The sequence below is a fragment of the Eleginops maclovinus genome, chromosome 6, assembly GCF_036324505.1.
Source record: "Eleginops maclovinus isolate JMC-PN-2008 ecotype Puerto Natales chromosome 6, JC_Emac_rtc_rv5, whole genome shotgun sequence".
NCBI lineage: Eukaryota > Metazoa > Chordata > Actinopteri > Perciformes > Eleginopidae > Eleginops > Eleginops maclovinus.
In genome coordinates this window covers 22,969,099-22,988,451 of record NC_086354.1, presented here as the reverse complement: position 1 = coordinate 22,988,451, position 19,353 = coordinate 22,969,099, and the positions used below count along the sequence as shown (strand labels likewise).

Sequence of the window (19,353 nt, the reverse complement as noted above, 5' to 3'; positions counted from 1 at the left end):
CATATTGCACAAGAAACTCGCGTTCAAAGCGGTCATTGAAAACCCAATAAACACAAATAAAAATAACCTTAAATTGAATGAGATGGGTATAAAATACAAAGAACAAAGTAGCATTGCACTTTAAGATATGTAGAGTTGTCTTTAGTCTTGAGGACCTCCAATTTCTGGGAGTTTTTTCAGATATATAGAGCATAAAAACTTCTCCATGTTTAGTTTTGACTCCGGGGACAGAAAGCAGACTTTTGGATGCTTAATAATATAGCAGAACATCAGACATTTACTTTGGCCCTAAGCTGTTCAGCACTTTATAAACCAACAGTAGCATTTTCAAGACAGAAAAACGAATGTAAAAACCTCTAACTTGTTCCAAAGAAACTTCCAGCAATAACTCTCCTCTCCACCTGCTCTGTCCACAGCAGCCATATTGAATCCATCCTCTTTCCCTCCTGTTGACTCAAACTTCTGAACCTTTCAGGACTCTTGGCTTGTTGGTCAAGCGTCTGGAGACGGGAGGCAAGGCGGAGCAGCAGGGCCTCTTCCAGGAGAACGACTGTATCGTCCGTATCAATAACGGAGACCTGCGGAACATCCGCTTCGAACAGTAAGACGGCAGCCCTGCTGAGCGCTGGACTTCCCTCCCTGGTCTAACACCTACAGTGCTAAATCCTTCCCTTCTCTCTGCTGTTCTCCTCCCTCCTCGTGACCTTCCTCTCCGCCGGTGCACAGGTTCCTCCGCTGCCTGTCACTGCGCTAAGCTAAGCTAACCTTTTCCTGTTTAATTCCTGTAGGTCGCTGGAGCAATCCTCCCTGCCTTTATTCCCTTCGTGTTTCAGTGACAGCTTCTCCACGACTTCTATTGTAACACCTCTCTCTCTCTCTGGAATTGGAATAAGGCTCCTAATATTCACAGCCTATGCTTTCATTACCTGCCTAACCAAACCCACCTGCTAACCCCCTTCCTCTTTCTATATACATGCCTTCAGGGTGTGTATATATAATGTCCAGTGATGCTCACCTGTCAGTATAAAGGTGTACTAAATATGTGTATGTTTTCTACTCTAGTATACAATGCATTTATGATATACCACACATCTGTACACACACACACACACACACACACACACACACACACACACACACACACACACACACACACACACACACACACACACACACACACACACACACAGCTGTGTACAATGATGTTTTGTTTATGCCTCGTGGGACTTCAGGTTAAGTTATTCAAAGGATGTGTTCATCAAAATGATATTAAGACATAATATGTATTTGAATATAATGGATGTTTTTCACTTTCGTGCAATACAGTTTTTTTTCAATTTTTAAGGCTTTAAAATGACTTTCCAGATTTTTATTCTCCACTCATTTCAGTAAAAAGTGAATATTTATTTGGTTGAAAGAAAATTCAAATAAATGGCTAACCAACAAATTGGAGTCGTAAAAGAAACCTGATTAAATGCAAGACAATGAATCACTATAACTGTGAGAAATGAATATATTTTGGTGAACCAACCTTTAAATCCCACTTACATTATAGTGCGTCAACCCTACTGTTTAGCTATTATTCAAGTTCTAAATGGGACTAAAAAAACAGAGAAAATGCAGATAAAAAAGGCAAAAAAATAAAAGTACATATTTATACATTTAATGAAGATGTAAATCTGTGCAAGTAGCGCAGTAGCAGCCAATTATAACACTTCTACTTATTGTAGTCCTAAAACGTGAGTGAATGAACAGTGAATAAGGCCTCTGTAGATGGTGTTGCTACAGGAGCTCCAGCAGTTGTTATTTAACAGGCACTATTTTATAAGAACGGATTACATCTTCTCTGCTACACGATTCAGCCTGACGTCGTAAAGATGGCGAGACGGGACCCCTCCGGGATCGTTATGAGTGTCTGGGAAAAAATGTGCCTGGAATTTCACAACTAAAGTCTCTCGGGTGTGGGTGGTTGTTATTCAGGGGACTGGGGGAGCAATAGAAATTCTGGGGGCCACGGTATTTTCCGTGCAGCTGTCGGTGTTGCGAGGGAAGAGCCGCGCTGAAATGTGCTTTATTGAAACAGGTGGCGCTAACAAGGCTCCGCTGCTACACGGTGCCGACAGCCAATATAAGTCTCCGTTCACACCTACTGTACATGAGAAAGGGATGGGGAGGGACAGGGAGGGGGGGGTTTAAAAGAGGGTTTTCTGTAAACTATCCGACAGATAGAGGTCTTCTTCCTCTGGAGCCAAATGAGGGGATTATGTGATGGAGCTGAGGGAAGGATCGGTCTCTTTTTAGAGCCGCAATAAGTATTAATTAACACGTCAGGTGGGCGAAGACGGATATTATTAAGTGCCAGGAAAGTTTGTGCATAGTTAACTATTGGAAATCAGTCAAATTTAATTTCAGTCAATTAATGTTTCATAAAACCCCCCCAAAAAACGCTTTACACACTTAAAAACTTGTTTCATTTGTTCATATATTTTAAGTTTGCCAATAGATGGGTCTATTATAGAGTATTCTCTAATCTTTTTCATTTAATAAACAATACATAAAATAGACACTCTATTGATATACTTCTTTTCATGTATGAATTTTACATACAAATCATATTTTGGGATGAATCACCTCTTTCTCTCATCTCTGTCTCCCAGAGCCCAGAACATGTTCCGCCAGGCGATGCGTTCCCCCGTCATCATGTTCCATGTGGTCCCGACATCGATGAAGGCGCACTACGAGCAGCTGTCCCACGCCGAGAGGAACCCGGCGTACTCCTCGGGCCGCTTCAGCCCCGACTCCCTGAGCGGCAGCACGGTGTCCGCCATAGACCACGCCCCGCACAGGATGTCCCGGCACGGTTCCCAAACGCACCCACACTCCCATCCGCACCCTCAACCCCAACCCCATCCTCATCCTGATCAGACCGAGGGTTACCCCCCCGTGACTCACCCGGTGGGCAACGCAGCCAAGCCGCCCACAGGACACACACCCCTACCTCAGAGGGGGCTGAACGCTACGCCAACGGGAGGATTCACCAAAAAGGTCGGGAGGAGGCTCAACATCCAACTAAAGAAAGGTGAGACAAAGGATTAGGTTAGAGAGGCTATTCTATCACGGCTGAACTTATTACTATATTTCGGTCGTTACCAACAAGGTTTGAGTCATGTTTTTGCCACAAGCAATTCTTTTTTAGGTCAACCTGGAATTAGCTAGCTAGGGCTGCCTCGACAAAAAGCCAATGGGATTTTTCCATTGGATTTTCCATCCATCCATCTTCTCCCGCTGTCCGTCAGGGTCGCCGAGGTACAGCTCCAGCAGAGAGCCCCAAACTTCTCTTTCCCTGGCCACATCAGCTAGCTCTGACTGGGGGATTCCAAGGCGCTCCCAGGCCAGCGAAGAGATATAATCCCTCCACCTGGTCCTAGGTCTACCCCTCGGTCTCTTCCCAGCTGGACGTGCCTGGAACACCTCCCTAGGGGGACGCCCAGGTGGCATCCTCACTAGGTGCCCGAACCACCTCAACTGGCTCCTTTCAACGCGAAGGAGCAGCGGTTTTACTCCGAGTCCCTCCCGGATGACTGCACTTCTCACCTTACACCTAAGGGAGATGCCAGCCACCCTGCGGAGAAATCCCATTTCGGCCGCTTGTATCTGCGGATTTTAGTTTCAGTTTTGTTCAGCAGGATCCTCTTCACATATTATTACCACTGTTCCTTATTTGCAGTTGTCAGGGGAAAAAAGCTTACCTTAAGACATAAGGGAACTGCAGATGACTTCACGTCACCACCGCTAAGCTAAAGGTGGCTAATATTGGGCCATAAAGGAACTACAGCACGGTCACATGACTTCACGTCACCACCGCTAAGCTAAAGGAGGCTAATGTTGGGCTATAAAGGGACTACAGCACGGTCACATGACTTCACGTCACCACCGCTAAGCTAAAGGAGGCTGATGTTGGGCTATAAAGGAACTACAGCACGGTCACATGACTTCACGTCACCACCGCTAAGCTAAAGGCGGCTAATGTTGGGCTATAAAGGAACTACAGCACGGTCACATGACTTCACGTCACCACCGCTAAGCTAAAGGCGGCTAATGTTGGGCTATAAAGGAACTACAGCACGGTCACATGACTTCACGTCACCACCGCTAAGCTAAAGGCGGTTAATGGTCGGCGCGACGTTTAGTCATCTCATGTAGGCCCTTGTTAGCGACCGCAGTTTTTAAGACACCTGAAAACTTCATACATTCAGTGGGATGTTTACTGTATTGTGTTGTAAACAAAACGTTGAAATCAGTGTGTTACCAACAGATCTTATTTAGAGACAAGAGAGTCCGAAATGCTAAAATGCTGACTCATTTCAAGGTTTATTCCTGCAGCTCTCTATAGGATAATCTCCAGCAACAAGTCCATCTTCAGTTTCTCTTCAAACGTGGAATCATTTTGAAACTTCCTTGATCTAAAAAGTTCTTCTTGTTATTGTGGAAAAAAGACATCCCTACGTGATGTATTACATCATTTTGTTTTCGAAGTATCATCTAGTTCTTTCCTGAGGGTCTGTGAAAAATACTTTACATGCTTTGCATTCATCAGGCTTTACACATTAGAGGGATGCTAGTGTTTCTATTCCAACTGAGTAAACAAGCAATTTCCCCCACTCCAGTCCTGGCGCATCAAAAACAAGAACAGGAACCGACTTAGACTTAGAAGAGAATGTGTCTGATGATGCAACGGGCTTAAAGACACGCAGAGTTTAGCATACTGATGCGTCCACTGCAGAATCCAGGAGGTGGAAATTCAGCAAGGAATACAACTTTGGTGACATCTCCTCGGTGTAGGCTCTGACTGACAGCTGGCACAGGTGGAGCAAACCTCTGCCAACAGGATAGCAGGTGTCGGTGCCAGGTCTCAGGGCCAGAGAGCTTGTTGCTAAGCAGCCGCTGGAGCCTGTGTGCTGTCAAATGCCGCAGCAACGAGTCTGACAGGGCTGCACCATATGCCCGGTGTAGGTTTTTCCCCCAAATCTGTCCCCTCTCTTGGGGCTAGAAGGAAGCCAGAACAAAAAACATGAAAACACCCAGCTGGTTGATGCATATTCCATCCCAGCCGACGGCTAGTTCCACTTGTTCCTCCGTCCTATGCTGTGTCTCAAGTCGCCTACTTAAATTGCTTGTTTTGAGTGCATCCCAATGGAGAGTAATGCACTATGAGTACTAGGCTTGCACCCTTATAACGCTCAAAAGTTTAGTGTTGGACGCCTGACACTTTCCAAACTCAACGACTGCCATGTTGGCTACGTAGTGGAAGTTGTAGGACTAGCTTCGTTAGCTGTTGCTCCAGTAAACACAGCACTTTACAAATAATAGTTATACAGCTGGGTTTTATTCACTATTTAAGTTTCATACTACTACAGTGGTGTGTTAAAGTATAAGCTTTGGTTGATTTATAGGGTTGAATAAGCGGTCTTTGGTACCGTGAACGATCCTTTGTGCTAGCTAGCGCACAGCAGTCGTGTGTGTATTTAAACACCCCTACACAAATCACTGCACAAGTGTACACTACACTATATGGCAGTCTAGTAAGGGAAGTATCTCATATTGAGACTAAGCCCCCACTAAGGGCTGAAGGAAATTGTCTTAGGGGCCAAACGGTGGTACTACACTCCCATTCTAGAGCTTTTTCCATTGACTAAATTGGGATAGAATGTGTATATTTGTGTAAAAAACCCAGTACAAACACTAGTTAATAGCCCTTATGTAAATCATTAGGGTTTAAAAGTTGAGTCCAGAGTTATTCAAACATTTGACTGAGCCAAGACCAGAATATCAGCGGCTTAAGGACAATTCAGACGTGCATAGTCTATGGGCCTAAGGATGGCCTGGGAACTTTTTGAATCTACAACTGGTCCACTTGGGGCTTTGTGTGCCACTCAGCACCTCTATCCAGTCCTTGCTTGAGACACAGCATTTTTTATTTATGCCTGATCAGACATGCATGGAAACAAAAAGTAATTCAATCTGCATGAAGTGCCAGGAGATCTGTTATGTTCTCAGTCAAAGATGTTATCTTTTCCCCATTCCACCTTTTGTTTGCTGTTGTTGAAGCAGCAGGATTACCAGTGACTCCCGAGAGGCTGTTTGGCTCCTCCGTGTTGTTCTGAGTGCCGACTTAAGCCCTCAGCTTTTGAGCACAGATTAAACTCCCGCCTTGTTTACGTGCTTGAATCAGACACCGGTCTCATCGCAAATCCCGTTGAATATTAAAATCAATCACGGAATCCCATTCCGCTCAGGAAATTGCTTAGGTTTGTCTTAATCAAGGTAATGCGAGTTTTTTTTAAAAGATCCTCCTCCTTGTTTAAAGCCGGGAACACCGCAGGCATTCACCGGAGACTGTTACACCGCACCTCGTCTGCCTGCAGGAAGTTGATTGGCTCATCAATGCCGGGGATTAGTTGAGAGGATGTGAAACAGAATCGCTTTCCTTTGCATCAGCTCAGGCACACAGGCAGCGGGGATTAGGGACAGTCCTCTGATACTGAGCTGATTTTAACTTTGTTTCCTGAAGAATTTACCTAAAAAACCCTACATGAAGTCCCTCCTTTAAAGCTGTCAGACTGCAGGATGTGGCCAGGTGCGATGCTTTTGGAGACGGATGGACCTGAGTCTGTTTTGATTGTTGACTTGTTGACCGATGTGGAAACGCTGGAATAAAGCTATGACTGATACTGATCTTAGTTATGTAATTTGTTCTTACTACTTTTAGATTTTTAGTTGCTGGGTTCAATTAAATATCAAGCAAAGAAATGAAAAGTCTCCAGGCTGAACTGATTTACTGCCAACTCGTGATTGCAATAATTTAAAAGCATTAAATGGGCTTGGCTCACAAACTATCCTACTTTAATTGTTCACTATAACTCTACTTGATCTCTCTGCTGACAGAATGCAACGTTTATTTTAATTTCCTGTATTTAACTTTCTTAATAAAAGGGAAATTGTGAGGATTAATGATGACATGACCTACAGGCCTGTGTTTCTAGTGCTTCATAATGGAAACATCTTAAGGCAGAAACTTTCAAATACTCAAAAACAAAAATCCACATGATGGAACAAAAATATGAAGTACTTACAGCTCAGTGCTGGTTCATTAGGGGCGACTTGTGGGCGGTGCAGCGGTTCGTATTTGTTCTACTTAAGCGAGGTTTGTTCGTAATAAAATAGAGTTTTTATTTACCGTCATAAAAGCTGGTGTCAGCATTTACTCCATGTAGCAACTTTTATGATCACTAATTGGATTGTGTCTCCAGGTGTTTCCCTAACATCATGACATGCTCCTGATTTATTACCGCAAAACAAACGGATAATGCAATTGATCAAAGCCAGCTAAATATAAACACATTCACATCAGCCTGAGCTGCAGGGCGTCAGATGGAGCTTCAGATGAAACCAGACTCCCATCATCACGCACTCCTCTCCTCTCTTCCCCTCAGGTCCAGAGGGACTCGGCTTCAGCATAACTTCTCGAGACGTTCCCATCGGCGGGTCGGCGCCCATCTACGTGAAGAACATTCTTCCTCGGGGAGCTGCTATCCAAGATGGCCGCCTCAAAGCAGGCGACCGGCTGCTGGAGGTGAGAATTTTGAATCTACGATGCTTATTAGTTATTCATGGAAGAAAACACAATTATGAAATGTGTCTCGGATCATCAGGACCCCAAAATGACTGGTACTGAACTTAAATTGAAAAGAAAAGTTCAGATTTTCAGCTTTTTAAGACATTTCAACAAACCAATTTCACCTCATATTATGTGTATCTTAACCCTGTCACTGTGTCTCCCGTGCAGGTGAACGGAGTGGACCTGAACGGGCGGACCCAAGAGGAGGTGGTGTCTCTGCTCCGGGCCACACCCATGGGGGGGGCTGTGGGGCTGCTGGTTCTACGGCAGGAGGACACCTTCCTCCCCAGAGAAGTGGTGCGTTTATCATCCTCCACCTTTCCTCAGAACATTCCTTCAACTCTTGTCAGCATCACACACACGACATACATACAGTCGCCTGTGCATGCACGGGTATAAATTATGTGTGTGTCTGTCCGTGTGTGTGTGTGTGTATGTCTGTGTGTGTGTATGTCTGTGTGTGTGTGTATGTTAATCCGCACAGTGAGCTCCCGGCTAACACAACCCGCTAGCGGAGCATGCAGATTGATTGTCCCGCTCCTCTCTTATTACCAGCTGTGGGTCGCCTCAGAGGAAACCTGTAGTGCTCCATCTTCTCCCTTTATCTCCCTCACCCCTTCCCTCTCGCTTTCACTCCATCCCTGTCAGAATCAGAGATCCTGTTTTCTGATTGTAAATAAATACAGTGCATGTGTGTGTATGTTGCGCAAAGGCCTGTCTCTCTTTATCTGTCACCCTTCCCTCCCGCTTCTCCCATTCTCCCTCCCGCTTCTCCCATTCTCACTCTTTCTCCCTCTCGCTTTGTTACCGTCTCTCTCTCTCTGCTCCTCCATCTCTCTCTCGCCTCCGAGCCGGCTCTCCAGATTGATGGATGTGGGGAGGAACAGGCAGACGCCGGGCAGGTGGAAGGCAGAGAGTGAAACACACACTTGGCTTGAATATCAATCAGGACCCACATCACATCTTACAAACAACAGTACTAATCTGTTTGTGCTGCTGTCCCTCCGTCCGGACAGATGTCACTCACAGCTTCAGTAACTAATGCAAACCTTACAATATTATGTTTGATGCAACTGTTACATGATGCCAGATGTTATATGTAATTCAGAAAAGCAGGTTTGATCCACCACACACTTGGAGCTTCTTCCAAGTTGTCTGATAAGCGTGTAATGGTCAAGGCAGAACACTAAAGCCTAATTGTATGTATTTTTCTTTTAGTCTCGGCAAGCTTTTAATCAAATTGGTGTTTGCTCCACATGGACGTCAATGATTCTGTGCTGGCTGTAACACACACTTTATCGAGTTTTAACGTGAGTTATGGCCCCAAACAGCCTTAAAACCCCCCTCTGTTGTCGTTAAAAATGGTCTGACCCAGCACCCACCGCCTCACCCAGCCATTAGAGTCACAAGCAGCAGTTTCGCCTGCACGTCATGTCAATCAAACAGCTGATTGGTGACAATTATCACAGCAGGAGACGCAGAGGCGGCTATCGGCGGGCTGTAGCCACAGGGCCAGGTTTGATGAGAGGAAGAAGTGCCACGCTGGTCGATACTCATCTTCAGATTAGAAGCGCCGGGTTTTCGGAGTCCGGCTGACTCTGCACGGCTGCTAGTTAGACGGCAGGATTTTTCTGATCCGTGGTCAGAAGCCGTGGAGAGAGGAGAGGGTGATGTCAAAGGATGGGGATGTAACTCGAGGGAGATGAGGTCTGGCGCAAAGAATGAGCAGCTAGGATCTTTATCCAGAGCTCTGTGCAGGGCTGAGCAATTTCCATGGGTTTTTAGAGAGAGAGCGGACTAAATAGCAAACATACATTTTATAGCAGTAAAAACAAGGCCTAGAGAAGCTTTGAGTATAAAAAAGTGCCATTGTAGTGAATTAAAGATGGTAGCTACTAAGCTTAATACATTAAACCTTACGTAGTGTAATGAACAGAATGAAGTCAACAGCTGTTATATCATTTGTACAGCTACAATCTGCAGCAGGTGTAAAACAACAGACCTTGCATTTAGATGTGATCCTTTAGCTCCTATTTGATCACTTTTGGAAATAATAACAACCCTGCAAACAAAATGACTTAAGAGCTTCCCGCTTTAATGGTGCTTCAATCAGATAATGCTATGTACATTGCTATAAGCTAGAATGCTATCATTAATGCACTGCGCAATTATGCAAAATCACATTTAGTTTCATTGGTGAAGAAAAGCCTGACATTATTTTGGATTTATCTAGTAGATTTTTGTAAGATTATAAATATGCGCACGTCCGTTTTAAATCAAAGTTAGGATTGAGTTAATTGCCTCAAAAGATTATCAACCTTGTCAACCCTGTTTAGGCCATCCTGAATATAGAAACACCAGATAAGTGTTTAAAGATCACTGAGTCTTGTTCAAAGCGTCCATCATGCAACTCATTCGTCATTTGGAGTAAAACTGTCCACTATGCACCGCCTGTACCTTGGATGGATTAGTTAACCTCTTTTTTCATCTGGTGAAAGCATTCTGCATAAACTGAGGGTTCCTCTGGTCTGGATTACAGCAGCTGGACAGTGAGAGGTCTGTGGTTAGACAGTCTGTCCTCAGTGGGGGACTGTGTGGTTCTATCCTTGCAAACACTACAGTTGTTTCTGACCCACAGTTTGTATTTTAAGTGCACACTTCCCACTCCCCATCTGTCTGCTGGGATTGATCATTTTCATATCCTGCATCTCTACTCATCTCACTGCTTCCAGTTATCCACAAATGTGCCTTTCCAGAGCTTCTTGTTTTCTTTTAAGAGGCCCTAATCTGCTTTTGGGGGGTTTTCCCTTTCCTGTAGTGTGTTATATAGGTTTCTGTTCATGTAAATGGTCTGCAAAGGCTGAAATCCAAAAGTTCCCCCGAAAGGGAGTTCCTGTCCCACACACTTCGCCCTTTAATGTTCACTGTTGCAAATCAATATGTTGCATGACTCATTTTGGTTCTTCTGTCTCCCCTCTAGAACGCTGAGCCGCAGATGCAGAGCCCCAGAGATTTGGTAAGTTTTCACCCCAACATTATCCTTGAATTTAATCCACTTCCTCAACAGCTCCTGCTCCTTTATTTAGCTGAAACTCCCCTGGATGTTATAAATCTCTGCTAGTAGAAACACAAGTTGCATCACGACTCGGTTGGGATTTCATGCACGCATTGAGGGAATCAACTAGCTGGTCAATGAAAGTGCCGGTCACTAGTGATGCATACGCTCGTTAGTCACTCACACTAATTCCAATCTCCATCCAGAGTTGCTCTGACAAATCACAATTCCATGGTTCATCAGTATGGGCTGTTGGAGCTGCAGAATAATTCACTCCATCACTCCCTCACAGCTGCGTTTGTCAGAGAAGGTGGAAACACACGGGAGTTAGCTTTATTGGTCGGCCGTGGATAGGGTTGTCAGTCTGGCCGGTGTGCTGCAGCCTCGCTCTCAAATGTGAGGTGAATTACAATCAGTCGCTTTGACTTTTTAGGGAATAACTGCAGTCTGTGCACAGGAACTCTGACAGAACAGACGCATTGAGGTATATCACGCGCAGTAAAATCTCACTGAATGCAAATAAACACTCCTAGTTTGTAACATTTTTATCTATTTTCTATCTAGTAATATATGCATACTTAAAACATTCAAACCCCAATCTTTACACACATCTTATCCAACTAAAGTCACAGGAACGTGCAGAGCTGTCTGCCCATAAAAAGTTAAGACAGTGCTCTCTGGTAGTTGAAAGAGAAGAAGACAGTGACAATATAGATATTTATGATGAGGATTTGCAGATCCATCGACATGACTCTAGGATCTTTAGATTTAGGATGTATCAGGATGGATAATGGCTGTGGTTTAGCCAATATGGTGGCTTAAAAAGTGATGGAACTCACTTGTTTGGACCATTCTCTGTTCCTCCTCTGTCAAGCTTTTTAAAATAAATCTTTAGGTATGGGAAGACAGAAGATCCACTTCCTCACCCTTCATTATTGTCCTCAGTCAATGCTCCAAACAGTCAGAGTGGTTACATTGTGCGAGAACATGCATAGGAGGTTACAGGAGTTCCACTTCAGGAGGTTCCTATTTTTGAGTATAGTTGGTGAATCAGGCCCAAAATAATTCAAGTAAAGTTGCAAGATTGTATAGAACTGGTCAGATTTGACATGTAGAATGTGTAAGATGTTCCTACTCAAATATAACTTTGAGCCATCCTTTAAGAGATGGGGACCTGTCACTGGTCCACTGTGGTAATATGTTATTCCTAGCAGAGAGAGAAAGTATGTTGTATGATACTTTACCATCAGCAGTAGTTTGTTTCTAATTGACAGACCTAAAATGAAAGAAAGCAGGTCCATATCTTGAACATTTTCCCCATTTTATGTCATATTTTGACCAGTATTTCTGCAGTTTACATCAAGATTGGCATGGGAACCTAGTTTGGTTTTACATTTTGGACATATGGGGGTAAATGAGGGGTTAAAACAGCGCCTGTGATGAGGGGATTTACTGTACGCATCCTGTGCATGATATGCCTTTGTTCTGGAACATATGGATATCGTTCTGGCGTAATTCCAGATATCTTCCCATGTCTCCTCAACAATAGTCACTGACGATTCCTTCGCCAAAACACCTTTGACCCCGTGTGTGTCAGGAGGAGAGCAGATGTAGTTTCAATCAGAGGGTCTACTTCCTGTGAAGAATGAGCTCAGCAGGATGTTTGCTATCAGCTGTAGCTGTACGGTCTCCTCACAAAGCAGCTGTTAGAATTTCATCTGTCTTTACTGCTGAGATTGAAAGGGCCGATCACATTTCCATAACTCCCCATTTCCATACCAAAGTTGAGTTGTAATTTACCACCACGTCTTCACATCTGGCTTTACCTCCAGCTCACATCTGGACCAGTGCAGGTAATCGGTTGCGTTTCTGCGCGGCACGCTAGAAGTGTAATTGGCCGGTTAATTTGATTGGCGGTCGAGCCTTCCAGCTGTGTGTGGATTATCCTCATCATGGAGGAGCGTTATGGCAGGGACGTCGCCGATTAATGCCGCTGCAGCTGGCACTTCTCACATGTGCACACACTCGTTCAGACACGGAGCATGCATCCTTCCATCTGCCCAAAGAACAAGAGGAGAGAGACACTGCGGTTAATGTTACATTATTAGCTGGCGAGCCACCGCTGGCAGCGTGGTAGCGCTGGCATCAAAAGCTCCACTCTGATCGTCTGAGTTTGGAATGTTTTGAAGCCTAGAAATCAGTTTTGTTTTCTACTCCCTTTTTGTTTATTTTCAGTATTGTAAAGGAAATAGAAGTCAGAGAGTTCAGCTTTTTGTTGGGTCATCTACCAAGTGCGGTAGAGCCCTCCTTTTCCTTTAAATATCGTCTGAAACTGATGAAGCCCATCGCAATACAAGTGGATCTACACTAAACAGTTTCCCCCTTTCCTGGATGCCTCCATTACACTCCTTTGTTTACTTCCGGAACATAGTGACATCACTATGTAACACCTGCACTTCTATTGGCTAGCGTTCCAACACATTGTACGTGATAGGATAAGGGGCGGGACACCTCTAAGCAGTTGACCAATCAAAACAGAGCCGTCTAGTTAACCAATCAGAACATTAGAGCATGGAAAGATACAAAATATGAACCTGAGAATGAGCACTGTGTGTCCTGTTGAAAGATTTGTAACTTAGAGCAAAACTTTCCTTTTCTGTTATTGTGGACTTCCCTAAAAATCAATGCAACACCAGCACTGAGAGACAGACAGATGGAGGAAATGGCGTCTCCCGTCTCCCCCATTTTGTCTCCTCTCACCTCCCTCCTTTCCTGTCTTTCTAACTCCAAACCTCTCTCTCGTGCTAACCCTTTCCTGGAACATCAACCGCCATAATGGATCCAGAGCCTTTCAGATGTTATCTGCTGTCAGGCGCCTCATTTTAAACTTCTCGCCGCCAACAACAACAGCAGCACCGGAGGCACCGTGATGCTGCGCGGCTTTAGATGCAGGGTGTGGATCACGCAGAACAGGGCAGCTTTTAATGGACAAGCATCCATTTTCAAGTAATAGATACATTTCCAGTAGACGGGAAGGTGGAGAGGTAGAGCTACAAATAAACAGAACATTTTCAGTATCTATTCCTCTATTTTTTAATGAATCGATTACTTTAGAGATTATCTGACCGTGTTGGAAAGTGTCAAAAGTTAATAATAAATAATTGTTTGACGCCTGAAGATTATTTGTTTAGTCCAGAAGCAATACCACATTTCAGAGTATTACATAATGATATAACTCTGAATCCTGCATTTGAATAACTGGATTTCTTTTACGAGGCAGCGTTTGTAGCAGAGGCATACTCAATCATGACTCGCACAACAGTAAACAAAGAGACACGGATAAATAAAACCCCACATATTGTGCAATCCACACAAGAAACAGAACTGTATTCATGACTCACATTTCTGCTAGTTAGTGAATAAACTGTGTGCACACATAAAGACGAGAGTTGATGTTGAGGAAGAAAACAGTCAAGGTTTCATGCTGATCTTAGTGTGGATTAATGGAGCTAAAGTCTATCTGATGTTGTTGATAAATACTATCTTTATTCCTCTCTTTATGCAGTTATGAAAAGTAAAATGAATCAGACAAAAGAGCGAACATAATATATTTCTGTGGACAGCTTTTAGAGCTGAGGGTTTTGAGGTTAGCATGGCATGACTCATCCTGAGAGAGAGCGAGAGAGCTCTGTCGACAACAATTGGAGTGGAAGAAGCACTCGCTTCTGGAAAATTGGTCCAATGACCCAAAAATCATCCTCTTTTTTTGTTGTTGCAGTAAACCATTAGAGGCTGTCATCGCATGTTGTTGGCTTCAAAATAATATACAAACATCTTCCACTTATTCCACGCTGCGATTGATTGAACAGCATGGGGCTGCACAATTTGGAAAAAATAATCAGTATTACGATATGGGCAAAAGTAATCATTTTTGCAGCCTTATTTTTATCTGTCGTTGAAAAATGTGCTCATCTTCAGGTGTGTATCAGTATGTAGAGTCTCTCCTGGGACATGCCTCCATGCTTCAATGTTCAAAAAGCTCTTTATGTTTCTCGTACTGTCTGTGCTGCAGCTCCTCTTTTCACCCTCTGTCTGAAACCAGAGCCCAGTCTGCTCTGATAGGTTAGTTATGTTGTGATTGGTGATCAGGTGCAATGTGTTGGAGTGCTAGCCAATAGAGGTGCAAATGTTACCTAGTGATGTCACTATGTTCCGGAAGTAAAGAGGTTTTATGGACCTTGCGGCTCCACACAACTTTTATTTAGACGATTTTTCAACACATTTTTTCGAATATTGTGCTTCCTGCGATTTGAATAGTATTTATTCATCGTGATTTCAATAATATTTTGATCAATTTTACAGCTAATATCTACTTAATTTATTATCAAATGTGCCCATTCTTAGGTGCATTTATGTTCTGTTCAACCCCTCAGCCTGTATATTTGCACCCTTAAATGTCTATGTTATATAGTCGTCACCCTTACTCCGTGTTTTGTTGCCTCATCATATACTGGTCTGGACTTATAGAGTGTATTTTGTCCATGGGGCCCTTATGTCTAACCTCTTGACTTTGATTTCTCCCTTTAGCATCCCAGGCAGCCCGCGACAGCAGTGAAACCCCATTGGCTGATCGAGGTAACTGCTGCATGACATCACCAGCTGGGGCCATTATGCTGCATGGGGAAAAGACATTAGAGGCAAATGAGATACTTTGGGTGGCTTCACAAATAGACCGGGAGTCATTTACCCAATGCATTGCCTCGCCAATGGTCTGTAGAAACAAAACACTTTGTAGGGTCTCTCTTTTCTCAGCACATCTCAGTCTCTCTTCTCATTATTTCTCATTGTACGTCTCTTGTTTTTGTCTTTGTTCCCTACCTTCATCTCTTTTTTTTTCAACTGTTTTCCTGTCTCTTCCTCACACACACACACACACACACACTTGAGACACACTTAAAGACGCAGATCCTCTCCCTGGCTCCTGGCTTTTACAATAGAGTACTGATCAAAGGCATCCGTCTTTACATGCCTGCCCTGATAGTTCCATAATGGGCCCATAACGTGAACATTGGGCTCCATTGTTTACGCCATTAGTCACACAGGCTTATGGAAAATTACTGCAATGCTATATTGAAAAGCCATCAGTGGCGGCGGTAATGCTGCAGCAGCACCGTGCCAAGATGCTATCTATCACACGTGCATGTTTCCTCTCCTCTCTGCACACAAAGCTGTTATGAAACGGCAATCTGTTAGCACGTCGCCGTGTAATGATGAAGGTTTCCTTGATGACATGATATAGCGTTCAGCATAGCGGAACATGTGGTGGCTGTTTATGATACAACATAAATATCATATACCCTAACTGATAAGACGGCACAGTGCAGCAGAAGGGTTTGTGTGTGTAAGGACAATAGGCATAATCATTCATATAAATTTAAGGTTAAGATGTCCCTTAACTTAATTTCAGATGTAATTATCTTCTTAATTGAGGGGAATTTTAATTATCAGATTTTTTATCAAAATATAAAACCAGTATTTTTTTCTTCATTCATTCATTTTATTTTATTTGTTTTATTGATTTGATTTTATATTGCATGCCCTAACCATTTGGCTACCAAGGCTGAGAATAATATTTTACATTAATTCAATAATTTAAGAGCATTTAAAGTAGCTTCCACTCCACCAGCTACAACATTAAGAACCCCTTAATGCATAATTTAAAATAACCCAATTATAAAACATCAGTATATTCATGAACTATTATGGATCATTTTTAAACTTGTGTACTTTACTAACAATATTACTTCTAGTTGGTGCTTTTGCATTGTAGTAATTGTTGCTTTCACCTAAGTTAAGGGTCTCAGTACCACTGCTTTGTCTGCGTAGTAGCATAGAGCTTTTACCCGGGATTTATTGTAAGAGTTTCACAACTTTACGTTATTATTACCCCAACAGGATAGCCGCAGTGATTAATGCTTGGCACCGGCCTCGATGTTTTTCCGTGTTGTCCAGCGGCCTCATGGTGACACATACGAGTCAATCAGAGAGGCCGATCCACCACAGAACAGGCTCTCCGGCTTAATTAAAGTGATGTTTCAAACTGCCTCCTGAACAAAACACACAGCCACCCATACAGGACACTCTACACACACAAGCACGCACACACACGCACGCACACACGCACACACGGGGCTACATACACTGCATCCTTTTACACATTAGCCATATGGCTCACATCACACACCTCAGATGCACGACGACGACACACTCGCACTTAAGTGTACTCACACACTAGCTCACACATACGTGGAGCGACACGGAGCAGCTGCTGGTGTAATTGCTCGGGGTTGGACGAGGTTATAAATGTTTTTCAGTGGGTTGTGCAGCTCTGAAGAGAGGGCAGCTTATTAGTTTGGGACAACAAGTGAGAATGTGTGTATGAATCGATTCCTCCCCTGTGTGCTGTGGTCGTCATTTGTCAGCGGTGTGTGTTGGCACTTCGACGGGATGCTAGCAGGAACATACACAGTGTATAGGGGAGATATTTAAGGGAGGGACCGTGCTGTTGTGTGGGTTTGTGTGCTTGTAGTTGGGATGGAAAATGTAACTTCTTTCTACAGCCTGTCATGCTAGACAACTATCAAGCTAACTGCTAACTACAGTCTGCTATTACAGAATTTGACATGCATCACTCTCCACTGTCGTCTCTTTCTGAAAGGCAGAAAGTGTTGTAGCTTAGCTCAAAATGAGTTGTGCTTCTTTGTTGCGGAAATCCTAAATACTTAAGGGATCCTGTAACGATACATATGTTAGCATCCATGAGGAGAGAAGCAAAAGCAAGGATCATTTAAAAAAGCCTTCCAGTTATTGGAAAATGCTTGGCGGTTTCTTGAATGTCTATTACACATCATTAGTGGAAATAATATTATTCATGTGACAGTATTTCAGTGAATGTGGCTCCTCACAGGTCTGTGACTCCAACAATGTCTGGTAATATCCAACATGTTTAAAGGTGGGTATCCAATATTGAAAAAAAAGCGATTTGCTCTCTCTTTCTCTCCCTCTTGCATTGATGAAAATGAATATGATTATGATTTGTCACAGCTCTGGAATAAAAGGCTGCTTCTATTTAAGTGATTTTAGAGCGTTTAATACATCATAACGTTTAATATGTTTTAGTTTTTCAATATAGAGGCTTGAGCTAAAGTTACGTTAGCTTCACATACTGATGAGACAATCTGCTACTCATTTTTGAGAGCTTAAAATAGTGATGACACTTTACCGTGAAGATTGTAAATACTGTTAGCCAACTAGCTGCCATGCTAATAAGCTAACCGCTAAGTAGGCTACTTCTCTGTTTGTCTTTTTAAACAGCAACATTAAAAAATACATGTGTATTTACTGGTTTATTTAGGACTACTCTTGGTTAAGTGTAAATTATTGTATTTTACAGTTTAAACTACTCTCATAATTATGTGTTAACATCGAAATGACAACATATCTGCTTCACCGTTATTTATATTTTTGAGTTAAAGCCTAAAAATCAATTTGCTGATTTCCTGAATAGGATTAAATTGTTTATTAGTCCAATTTAATAAGCCTTACATTACATTTCAGGCGGAATTAATTAGCCTAGAGGTCATAAAATGAATGTGTCTGATACTCCAAAAACAGGATAAAGATGGACGCCACACATCTGCATGCTGTGACCTTGCAGTTACCTAAAACCTACTTAAATCACATTATATACAAAAAGTTGTGTGTTTGAATACATTATGTTATTAGATAGGAATTAGTTTAAAGATTACTCAACAGATTCAACTCATATCCACCTATAGGTATAGCACACATACAGTACCTGTCTTCTCTCTGCCGTTCACTTTCTCACACACCTGCCGTCCTCTCTTCCTCCATGCTGTGCCTCAGGTGTTTGATATTCATGGCCTATCAGCATGGAGCTACAGCGAGACGTGTCAGAAAGGGTGAGAGATTCGAGAGCAGGGGAAGGAAGGGGTAAGAGAGAGTGAAAAATCAGAGCTGTGAACCGAAGAGAAAAGGAGAACAAAGAGAAGCTAAAATGGGGGATTGAGGAAAGGTGTAGAAGAGCGAGACAGCATTTCCTTTTTTTACTTTTGGTCATATATTGAAGATAGCAAGGGGTGAGAGGGATAAGGGGGAGAAAGGGAGTGTTAAATGTAGTGATAAAAAGTAAGGAAGGGATAGTGAGAGAAAGTATAAATAAAAACTGATAGTTTGTGCTACAGTAAGCAGCCAACAATGCTCACGCCCGACTTCCCTCGACCAATTACACCCTTCACTGCCTCCTACACACCTCCCTCTCTCTCCCCCTCTCCCTTATTTTTGTATTCCCCTCAAGCGACTCTTTTCAGATGCCATCGAATCGACAGGTTTTCTTTGGCCAAAGTTGAGCTGGCTAACGATCAGCTAATCATTTCAAGCACTGCAGCATAGAGAAGTGTGTGAGTGTGTGTGTGGAAGAAGAAGAAGGTGTGGATCAGGCGTGATTTTCATTTCACTTAATGCTCAAGATTGATTGGAGATGAGGAAAAGTGGAGGATCTGAGGGGGCGAGCTAAAAGCAATAGGGAAGAGGTGTAGTG

General features: G+C 43.2%; 1 protein-coding gene across 7 annotated transcripts in view; it reads left to right on the top strand.

The window, feature by feature from the left end:
- Window positions 1–19,353, top strand: part of LOC134866079 (partitioning defective 3 homolog) — a 244,430-nt gene that overhangs the window by 113,505 nt on the left and 111,572 nt on the right. For 6 of the 7 annotated variants that reach the window (XM_063886007.1, XM_063886009.1, XM_063886013.1 and 3 more), the window contains exons 8-13: window positions 476–601; window positions 2,658–3,079; window positions 7,494–7,633; window positions 7,847–7,975; window positions 10,659–10,694; window positions 15,321–15,368. In XM_063886007.1, the coding sequence (XP_063742077.1) occupies window positions 476–601; window positions 2,658–3,079; window positions 7,494–7,633; window positions 7,847–7,975; window positions 10,659–10,694; window positions 15,321–15,368 (901 nt within the window). The remainder of the gene's footprint in view (window positions 1–475; window positions 602–2,657; window positions 3,080–7,493; window positions 7,634–7,846; window positions 7,976–10,658; window positions 10,695–15,320; window positions 15,369–19,353) is intronic. The other variant, XM_063886011.1, reaches the window with a different exon arrangement.